This window comes from Pinus tabuliformis, chromosome 3_2 (genome assembly GCF_031772625.1).
Source record: "Pinus tabuliformis cultivar Carrire ecotype Pingquan chromosome 3_2, CPIR1, whole genome shotgun sequence".
NCBI lineage: Eukaryota > Viridiplantae > Streptophyta > Pinopsida > Pinales > Pinaceae > Pinus > Pinus tabuliformis.
In genome coordinates, this window is record NC_142302.1 from 680399978 (window position 1) to 680412067 (window position 12090).

The following is a 12090-nucleotide window of genomic DNA, read 5'->3' on the forward strand; positions in this document are numbered from 1 at the left end:
CAATAACAACTAAATCAACAACTCACTAATACATAACTCTCTCTCTCTCTCTCTTAGCGATAGACCAAAATGAACAAACAAATCCCCCTCAATATAGAAGCAACATAACATCACTCAACAACTCAAGTCTCAACAACAACAGGCACCATACTCAACCAAATAAACTCTCAACACATCAACATCATATACAAGCTATGGCTCTCACACACTTGACCATATCTACAAATCAAGCCCTCACACATACAACTTTGCTCATAAAACAAGAAACAACATACATAAACTCTTGCAACATCACCATGCATCAAACCTCCTACATACACACTCTCGAAATATCTCGATCAGTAGAATAATGAATATGAATGCTATAACTCAACCATATAATAACATATCAACCATACAAAACAATATTACAAAGCTACAACAATAGAAGTGAATTCTCTGCCCCTGCAAACACAAATATGTCAATCACATAACAAGGAGATACTCTATGCTTTGTCTCTCTACTCTTACGCTTTGACTATCTGCTATAACATGCTTTAATCTCTTATCCAAAACTTTCTACTTCTGATTTATATTTTCTAAAGTCTCTGCAAACTCTGTCATAGTTTATATATCGAACTCTCCCTTTTCAGTCACTTAAACTGGCCTCTCCATGCACCTAATTGACTTCTAATCTCTGCCATTGATTCTATGTGTGCACATGCTTCAGTAGTTCAACCCCTGTATGTTCCTCTGCTATAGGATCTTGCCCTCTACTCTTTGCACAGACCTCTGCTCACCTTATGATCAACATCCAGTCTCACAATGATTGATCTACTCGTCTATTTAACCTACTTGATCCACTATCTCCACTACTCAAATAATCAATGAATTCACACTTTAAACACTTATATAGGTGGAGATTAAGTCAATTTGAACTTTCCAAACAATTCCATGAGCAATTAACCTAGTTACAACCACTAGAAATCACTAGAATGTTTGAGAAAAATGGAAAATTCCACTTACAGGCACTAACGCAAGTCTCCCTTTTAGGAAGAGAGTTAGTAACATTGGTTTTGCTCTAGGAACTTGCATTAACCTATCTCCTAATGCAAGTTGTCTTAAGGTTACCTACGTTACCCTAGTTTTAGGCCCTCTGCTCCTCAAAAGCTCATCAGTAAGTGTCTCAAAGACCTGTAAGTCCTCCTACACCTGCTCCACACCCTGTCAAACTTCCTCCAACTCTTCTTCATCATCAAGAACATCATCAAAATAGGATTGGCATGCCAAGAACATTTGCATCAAGTTAGGAACATGGGGACCTAGTTGGCCAACCTCCTCAACATGGGTCAACATCTTTGCATTAAATTAGGATATCAACATCAAACCAATGATAACTCATCACAGACCATGAAGGCTACCAACATCATGTTGACATCAATTGATAAGATATACAATACTAAGTCCCTGTTGAAATCAACGCCAACATGCTCCCCCTTTTGCATTGATGTCAACCTTAACTTGATCTCCATAACTCTAAGGTTGAACTCAAAACTCTGTCCATACTCCATTATCTCTTCCATGTTTCCATTCTCTCTCCCCCTTTGATATCAATGGAAAAAGTCAATACAAACACAAGAGATCAATGCCAACACATACTAAGTAAAATACTCCCCCTGAAATGCTCAACACCACGGTGACTACATGGTTGATACAAGTTGATCCTCAGATAAGTAAGATAAGAAAGTGAAACAATAGAATCAACTACCAAACATGTTTCTATGCCAACATTGCTCAAACACTATGCCTCTACACCAACACCATGCACTTTCTTCCACTGATAGGCTAAACAAACTCCCCCTAAACATATATTGGGGATGCAAAACATCTCTCCATGCTTATGTTGAAGCAACAAAACCTGTAGGCTTGTTGGCTTGAATATAAAAATACACAAAAGGCATTTTGTAATAATAATTTATTATATATAAAAATTTACAAGTAATGGTTCAATGTTACAATGAGAGCCTGCTATATATACCTAGGCAGGTGTCCCTTTATGAACATTCGTGTCCTTTGGGGACACACCTCTTCACTAAACTAATCACTAATTAATCATTGTTTTGATGTAGTGTTATTATCTATTTTTACATAATTTATGTTCATAACATTGCCTTCCCCTTCAAAATGCTTTGTCCTCAAAGCTTGTTGATGAAAGGACTTGATCTCTTATCTGCTACGAATGTCTTCTCTTCACTTCCGCTAATAATTTCTTCATTTGACCGCGTCAATTTGGCATGTGTAATTGTTGATAGTACCACCTTGGGATTAGGGTTGTTCCATTTTATTTTATAATTTTTTTTAAATAGGTTTTTTTTTTTTAATATATATATATATATATATATATAATATATATATATATATATATATATATATATATATATATATATATATGTATGTATATATATATGTGTGTGTGTAATTTATATATTCTTTGTGTAATTATGTAACTATGTACTAATCTTTGTAATCATGCAAGTAACTTTACATCTTGTGTGATTGAATGAAAGGATCGAACAAACATAGACGAACGTAAGGTCACGAACGTTGACGGTTGATTCATTGGACCATTCGTGGAACAACGTGACAACTGACAAAGATGGGTTGGACTGTCGAGCGGAATTGTGCCGAAGACACGGTGAGTCGGTAGGGACGTGGAATAGACTGTCGGGCGGATGTGTACCAGAGACACGGTGAGTCGACAAGGACGTGGAATAGATTGTCGACCTGTGGGAACAGATAAACCGACAGCCTGTTTGGTGGTTCAGATGGGAAGTGGAGAGTGGGTGACAAGCACAAGATCGAACGGGGGGAAGCGATAGCAGAAGGGGCAGGTTTGTGGCCATCATGACACGATGTGCCTTGTCGAAATGATAATGACAGGGTATTTTCCTATTAGGATGGAGAAAAGCAACTGAAAAATGATCAACGCAAGGGAAATACGTCAGGTGGATGGTAGGAATTAGACGGAGTTGACTGAAATCATTTGATCTCTGTAATAGTTGTTTGGCTTGATGACCGACCTCCCCAGCCTTATGCCGTGGCATGTATTTCTTTAGAAGTTGAAGAACATACGAAAGAAGATGTTGTGCATCCTGAGGTGTTGTATAAGGTAAGCCTTCTAGCTAGATTTTTTAATAGATCCAACTTTTTTTTCCTTAGGAAGCTTGTCAAAAATAGGAAGTATGTGCTTGTTAAGATAAATAAGGAACTTGTTGTTTAATTCTCCCCTCATGTAAAAGGAAAGAGCCATATATAGACAAGATAACAGTCTGTCTATATGATCATTATCTGATTCATTGAAATGTGCATCCAAATATGCTTGCCCTTCAACGATTTCCATAAGCTCTTGTGGACGTTATGCTAGAGATTTTTCACCAAAGATGCCCAGAGTCTTCAGAAAGTCCATAGACATCTTGAATTCTGCACCAGTGACATCTTGCAAACTCTTCTTAATCAGATCAGTTACATGCATTTCCATTTCCTCTTGTGGTTTCAATAACTCAACTTTAAGGGGAAACACCTTGTCTTTGACAAAATTCAGTACTCTCTCACGAATGTTCTCATCAGAACTCTCAATGTGCTTGAAGAGGGTTGTTAAGGATGCTTTATTGTCCTGCCTTAAAAAGGAAATTAGCGCTTTCTGCACAACATCTCTCTCCAGGTTTTCCTATGCTAAAAGGAGATGTCCAAGCACATCAACAATCTTGGGGACATGCTCTGGTGTGTCCTTGCATAGAAGAGGAAGTCCATGAATTGCCTGCACTCTAATCCCCAACTCTTCTTCTTTACGTAGATCAAAATTTGCATTGATGACTTCGGCTAAAAGACTTGGGAAATACTTGAAGAAGCATGGAATAAGTTGTGCCGATAGCTGCTTTGCCTTGCTACTTCCCTTTGCTGCTGCTATTATCCCAATGTAATCACTCTCATGCTTGGATTTTTCTTTGGCTTCATTGAGACGCTCCCTATATTCATAGAGTTTCTCCATGTCGTTCGCGTCTTCATTTGTTTCAAATATATCTGGATGATTGTATACCTTTCTTAGTTGCATAACAACGTTGATGAGATCATCTCTATCTTCATGTGGATCTTCTTCATTATGATCAAGTTTATCTCCTCCATTATGAAATGTAATGTTTTGTGCATTATTCTCATCATTTTGATCTTGGTTTTCTTCCTCCTCTTTCCCATAATCCTTACCATATTCCTTATTATCTATTTTTTCATAACTTTCCTTAAAACATGTTGTAGCTTTTGCACATGATTTTTCTAAATGCTTAAATGCTTCTTGAATTTTACTAAACTGCTCAACGCATTCAGGACGTGAACATAATGGCACATTGTGCGGCGAACAACGTCCAAATACTCGCGTGATTGCGCCACGGATCTGATACCACTGAAGCAACAAAACTTGTAGGCTTGTTGGCTTGAATGTAAAAATACACAAGAGGTATTTTGTAATAATAATTTATTATATATAAAAATGTACAAGTGATGGTTCAATGTTACAATGAGAGCCTGCTTTATATACCTAGGCAAGTGTCCCTTTATGAACAGTCATGTCCTTTGGGGACACACCTCTTCACTAAACTAATCACTAATTAATCATTGTTTTGATGTAGTGTTATTATCTATTTTTACATTATTTTACATAATTTATGTTCATAACAGATGTTCATGCTATTTGCTACTGCTAATGTCTTCTTGTCACACACAAGAGGCTACTCCACATGGACCAAGGACTATGTTCCAATCATATCCAATGAAAGTACATGGCTTCGTAGGCCTATTATATGGTTGCAAGAATGATAATACATGGTTGTGCCAATGACATCAATAAGCTCATATATGGCTGAAACATCTCTCAAGACTCTCCTCAATGCATGCTTTGACACCAAGACCAATGAACCAACTAGACCAAATGATGAATGCAACAATTTTACAGGGTTGATCTTGCTCACATGAGAGCATACATGGCTGATATAAATTGTCTAATACAATGCATACCAAATACCTCCCTTTCTCACACTCATCCAATAGAATGATTGCATACTAGGATGCATACATGGTTGAAATATATATATTCACTCCTATGCATGCATATCATCATGATTACTCACCAAGACATGACCCAACAAGGATAATGCACGACCATAACAAATACACAACTGAATCATGTTGCTCTACATCCCATGCATAATGCTGCAACACAATATAACTCTCATACCAATATATGACCAACCCTAAAGAAACACAACCAATGACAATGATGATCATAAATGGTTTCACACATGGATGATTCATAACTTCCATCTCATGATAACAAAAGAATAAGTCTGCTATAAGACAAATCAGTGAAAGCACACCTCCCCCCGAGCTCTTTATACCTCTAATGATCATGTTGATCATGCAAACCTAAATGTGTAAGTAGACTCATGATCAATTATGTTGTTGTTATTATCAACACCAACCAAGATCTCTAATCTGTCCCATATTTCTTTGGTATATTTTAATTCACTTTATTTCTCCAAATCCACATAATGGAGATTATTGTATATGATGCATCTCACTAGAGCATCCTACTGCAATACACTAGATGAAGGTAGATCCTCACCACATCCTTCACAAACAAGCTGCCAAAAGTTAGATTCATGAGATAAAAGTAGAGATTTGATCTTTTTTTTCCATACCTTGAATCTTTTTGTTGTGAAAGGAGTCATTCCTTGTGGATTCGTTCTAAAAAAACTTTCAAAATTTTCACCTAATTAGCCCGGATCTACTCTCCAGCGATTAAGCTACAACCAAGAGCCCTACTCTGATACCACTTGTTAGAAACCTTGAGTGCTACTAGGGGGGGTGAATCACTAGTGTGATTTATGGCCAATTTTTTTGCCCGTTATTAAACTTTCATTTAATCACACACTTGATTAACAATTTATCACCATATGTTAGTAGCAAATAACATGTGCATAACCATCAAAGTAAATAACCATGAGTAGCTAAACATTAAACAACCATAAGAGCAACAAGATACAACATATCAACGTGCAATAATCACACAAAGAGACACAAGATGTAAGGCGGAAACCACAAGGGTAAAAACCACTTTCGGCATATAGTCTTTATCGTCATCTCTTCTATTATCATAAAATTATTCTTTACACATGATTCATTGGCCACCAAAGGTGTGCATGCCACAAATTGCTAATCGTGCGAGCCACTACTTTCTCCAGACAACAACCTATATGAACTTTGCAGACCACCACCAGCAGGAAGCTACCACTCCCTCGATTTTGCTGGCCACCACTTGCTGGAAGCCACCACTCCAATAAGTCTTGCCCAACCACCACTAGATGGAAGGCACCACTCCCAAGTTCTCAAGTCACTACTTGAAGGATGCCACTACACCCTGAATACGCAAGCCACCACTCGCCACACCAAAGGCCCCAACATTCAAACACATCTCATGGACCTCATTTCATAATGTTTCATACTAGGCCCATATACACTCAAATCAACAAAACAATGAGCCTCGTTTCATCCAATTTTCACACTGGACTCACATTGATGCTATGCTTAATAACAGCTGAATCAACAACTCACTAACACATAACTCTCTCTTTCATAGCCATACACCAAACTCAACAAACAAACCCTCATTATAGCAGAAGCATAACATCACTCATCAACTCAAGTCTCAACAACAACATGCACCATATTCAACCAAACAAACTCTCGACACATTTGTTATTAATTCCTCTCTAGCATTTCCAGATTTGTTATTACTGCAGGATATTGCTGGACGCTCTTTGCAGGATACAAGACATGATTGCTCTTGGTGGATAATGGAGTTGTGGTTATTTTTGCTATATTTTTAGGATACAAATCTTTTGCTCATTTTTTTTGTCACATTTATGTAATTTGAGTTGATAGAGGACATGACAACTTACAAGATATATGTGCATGTACCAATCTTTTTGATTAATGAAAGTCCATCTTTTTTTTTCTTTAAAAAAAAGTATAACATGATCGCTAATTGATCATGTTGATGTTTGTATCAGCGTGATTTTCAATACTGAGGTTTTTTATGAAAGGAATTGTTGTTGTTTGGATATTTATATTATCGGGATCAAAGTTTGGATTTCATAGCTCAAACTCAAGGAAATATTCAAATGAAAAAAACTTTTATAAATTCATGTTAGATGAAGTTAAAAGAGTCTCCCATATCATCTTCAATGCCCTCACTCCATTCTTAAAATTGTGCTAAAATAGTGACCCAAGCAAACATAGAGTTAGACATGTAATGAGAGACCACTACCATAGTTAGTCTTGCATCACTCATAATTGACTACGTAATAATAATCCTCTTATGCTAAATGCTTTTACAAGTTGAGAAGTAATAACATTAAAAGAATGATGAGTGGAAGATTTAGATTTGAAATCCCTAGCACGGTTTAGGTGCATGTATAATAATAATAATAGCAATGATACCTTCATTATTAATTTTATGTTTCAAGGATGTATAAACCTTATGTTTGTGTAAACTAGGTTTAAATAGTTTTCAGTAATTGATAATAAAAATGAAGCATTAATCATTAATTTTATGTTTCAAGGATATATAGATCTTATATTTTGTAAACTACATTTAAATAGTTTTAAATGGTTTTCCTAATATGTTTGACTTATACAAAAATGTTCTTTGACAATTTTATGATAATGGGTGCATATTAGGATAAAAATAAGAGTATTTTAAATTGTTTTATTTAATAATTATAATGGTTGTTCTCATTTTTTCTTTGAAATGTGTATAATTATAAATATAAATGAAATAAATAACTTTTTAAAATCTTTTATATTAAAAAATGAAATAAACCATTTTTTAAAATTGTTTGTATTATTTTTAATTAAAAAATATTTTGTATTATTATTATTATTTTAATAAAAGAGATGTAATTTGTCTAGAGAAACAATCCAGGGAAGTTAATCAAAATTAGATATCATTCTCTAATAAAATTTAAGTGTACAAAGCTCAGCAACAATGAATGATTTTAATGAGGTGTGCAAGGTTAAACAATAATAAATGATTTTAATGTTGTCGACAACGCCTATCAACCTGAAAGACTAGAGAATAACAACCTTAACCTATCTTTATATTCATATTCCTGACATGATTCTTGACTGAAGCCTGATTGATCTTAGTAGGGAGGGAGGACCAGAAAGGCCCAATCACAAAACACTCACTGATCGGAGTTGATTGCGGTTTCCATGAAATCTATGAAATTTGCTTGTAATTTGATCCATATGATGCATAGAGAGTCATTGCTCCTTCCCAAATGAAAAAACAAATGAAGAGCTAAATAATGTAGCAACCTAAAATTACGTAAACCACATCCTCTGGAAAATCGTGTGGGGAATCCTAGATTGTTCACACTCATAGAGCGTTCCATAGTTCATTGGATGCAGATGCCACTACTAAATTAATAGCAGGGCCGAACGAAGGGAATCCTCCAATACAATTAGCGATGGCCTTGCCAAGTCTTCCACCAATAACACCGCTTGCCTCTACACCCTCCAATTTTGACCATGCTTGGAAAGGATTCGTGGGTTTGAGCACCGTAAAGCTTGTGGGCACGAGGTTATCAGAGGATTCATGGCCGAATTCAAAGAATTTGAGATGTAACAGCAGACCAAAACTACATTGCTCGTCATCCGATAAGGAGGAGACTGATTGCATTGTGGGGGATTTCTGTCCCCTGTATTCGTCTCGGAGCAATCTCACCATAACTCCCACTAGACGACCGCAGCGTTTAATGCGTTTACGTGCTGCTAACGATAGCCAAAATGGGGCTCCTGAGACATCCCTTACAAAAGGTAGGAAAGAGTTGAATTCTCTGTCGTATTTATCTTTTTTGCATTTATATTGGTGCCATTTCAATATTTTATTGGATATGGTGTGAAACTTACTTTATTATCATTTTACAAAGATATAATCACAGCCCTGATTTAGGAGATGCTTGCCTCAAACTCTTGAAAAAGAGAGGACGGTGGACAATCTCATATTCACAACCCCACAACTCAGATAAGTCGGTTTTACTGCCCGTTGGTGGAACTTGATCACTATTGTTTGTTTTCAAAGAATATTGGACCCTTCGTGAAGTTTTCCTCGAAATAATAGGAAAATCAATTTCTCTAATTCAGAGAATCTGAATAAAATGTTCCATAGACGAATGCTCACCCTTTCTCTTTCATCACCCACCTCAGTAATGGGCTCCTAAGTGCTCCTCCAACAAGATGCTGCCAGCGGAATTTGTTCTACAGGTTCATATGTCATCGCTGAAGGTCTAGATTCTAGAAGAGGAATGCTGCACAATCAAAGGAACTGTATTTAGAGACTTGTTGTCTTCTTGTAGCTCAGCATCCATTTTTACCAATCCTTCCAAGCTCCATTCGTGAGTTCCTATTTCTGGACCTTTACTTCCACTATTTGAGTATGATTCAATCTAATAGCATCTATGGTTGACTTCTCTGCCACATTCAAGTTTTGGGTTTCCACTTTATATTCTGTTGCTTTTGCTTTTCCCTTAGATCCTCTGGGTCTCCATTGTTGTTGTTTTGACTGTGAAATTCTGATCTTCTTTGTTAATGTCGATAGCAACGTGTAAATCACCAAGTCTTCAAGATCTTAAGTGATAATATGTAGATTGAATCTATTTCATCAACTAGTCCTTCTGAGCTAGGATCTCTTGGATCCGTTCATCAACTTTTGGCTCGTCAATATTCTCTTCCTTTGATACCTTCGTAGTCACCAAGGCATAGGATCCTCAATGTCTGCAGCTTTAACGTACAATCAAACCCAAAGGCTTTGGTTCCTTTAATGTAGACTCAAGCAGTCCTTCATCTTTTTCCTATCAGAGGGGTTTGGTTCCTTCCCAATATTCTTCTTTTTCTTTTTCTTAAACTTGCTTTTCCTTAGGAATTTTGAGTATCTTTATGAGGATGTAGGTCCTCTCCATGCTCACCTTTTGTTTCATTATTATTTTAGTCATTATCATCCCATTTTGTGCATCATCTCCTGTAGCTCCCTTAATAGCATTATTTTCGGGGGCTTTAACCTTGTTGGGGGATTTTCTTACAACTCCTTGGGATTGTGTTTGCTTGGTGTTATTACCATCTTTTGGGGAGCAACATGTATACAGTGCATGGCCAAGGATTTCCTGTAGAAGTGACGCTAAATTATGCTCATGATCAGTTTGAGAAGTGGGGTGTGAGCTTGTACTGGTACAAAGTTTGGTATTGACCACCTTGCCTTCTTCATATTCATCATTAATCATAGGCATGGATGAAAAAAGTGTTGAAAACATCTTTTGCAGGGCTACTAAAACTAAGATGAAATCAAAATAAGCTAAGGGTTAATGGATTGGGCTTTTTTTTATCAACAGAGCACCCTTAGCTATGAGTTGGTGGTGTACTCATCCCACCACATGGAACAAAAAGTGGAGAATGAGCTAACCTCATTCTCAAAAATAAGGTTATACCTGATCCTCGAAAGAATGAATATGCCCTTCCATTTTTTGCATTACTATTTTTAAATTTATTTGTCAATATAAGACATATTCTTCAGTTAAAAAAACTTTCCAAAAAATTGACAAAATCACAATTCCAAAACCTCAATGAAAAATTGCCACTAAAAATTTGGAAAAATTGCACTACAACCCTTAAAAATTCCCAAGTAGCAGCAAATCATTCACAAAGCAGTGAATTCTGATTTTCTAGGGTTATTTGTCTTTGCTACTGTTGGAGATTGAGAGGGAAGGAGTCTATCATTGTCAATATTTGATCTTAAGAGTATTTTCTTAGAGTGGGGATTGATTTCTATCTACTTATGATTTTGATATTCCTTGGTATTTCTTTAAAATTCCATCCTGTTAATTTATGGTATGTTCTATGCTTAAAGCAGTTTACTTCAAATTCTTCTTATTAGCTACTGTTTAGCAATCACATTAACATAAAGTAAAATGCTGATAGAACATTAATAGATCAACAGAAAACAAGCCAAGACAAGAGACACCAGATGTGGCGGCTAGCCAGGGACAAACCCCAATGTGGGGAAACCCTTTGATCAATTCTTCTATAATCTTCAATAGTTCAGCAGAGAGAGAAATAGTACAAATATACAAATCTGTAATTTTATGACAGCAACAACAAACCCTAACCAGCAAAGTCAAAGCTGGTCAAACAAGATAGAATTGACCTCCAATTTGCTTGGTCAATATCCCAGTCAACTCGGCCTCCAACAGCAAGAAGAGGCAGCCCAAAAATAGTCTGAAAAACTCAGTCAAATGCAGTCAACTGAAGTCAACCTGCTGCCAGCAATTAGGGCAGTCAACACTGGTCAAACCTGAGGTCAGAATGCCTCGGTTTGCATGCCAGAATTTGTGGCCTGCCTGGGAGAGACAGCCACACCAAAACCGCAGCCCTAGAAAGTCCACGCTGGTCAAAGATACCATCTGCAGCTTCTGCGTCCTTCTGCATCCTCCTTCCTTGTCCTTCTGCGTCCTCCTTCTTCCCACGTGTGAGCTGCTCCTTGTGTGTAAACCCAATCAACAAAGGAGAGTGAAGAATGTGAGAGATGAGATGAGTGAATAATGCCTCAACCTATCTTGTATTTATATCAAACGTTGAGCATGTGTGCCATATATTTAGCTACCGGTTGACCTTGACAATTTGTCAAGTAAATACTAATAAATTCATATCTCCATAAATACTTGTCGGAATCGGATGATCGTTAGATCAATCCTACACCTCTTGACGAGAGGAATCCAAGAAAAATATTAGCTACCATAAATAAGATGACCCACATGGAGCTTGGCCCTAGTTGCCAATTTTAACACTCCCTCTCAGTTAGGGAGAACTCCATCTGCTAATCCATTTGACTGTCGATACTATCTCTGCCATCAAATGCATTGCCCTGCACTGCTCGACTCTGCTCTGCTGAACTATGAAGAAGAAGAAATGATGGAGGATGCATCATACCATCCTCCACTGACCCAA

The 12090-nt window shown here is 36.9% G+C and overlaps 1 protein-coding gene and 1 pseudogene across 2 annotated transcripts in view; one reads left to right on the forward strand and one right to left on the reverse strand.

The window, feature by feature from the left end:
• Positions 1-2486: 2486 nt before the first annotated feature.
• On the reverse strand, positions 2487-4090 carry LOC149182475 (apoptosis inhibitor 5-like protein API5 pseudogene; annotated as a pseudogene).
• A 4097-nt stretch (positions 4091-8187) lies between these two features.
• LOC149182476 (uncharacterized) overlaps positions 8188-12090 on the forward strand; it is a 271544-nt gene continuing 267641 nt past the window's right edge. The window contains exon 1 of one of the 2 annotated variants that reach the window (XM_089416867.1): positions 8188-8910. In XM_089416867.1, the coding sequence (XP_089272993.1) occupies positions 8562-8910 (349 nt within the window). In that variant the 5' untranslated portion in view covers positions 8188-8561. The remainder of the gene's footprint in view (positions 8911-12090) is intronic. The other variant, XM_089416868.1, reaches the window with a different exon arrangement.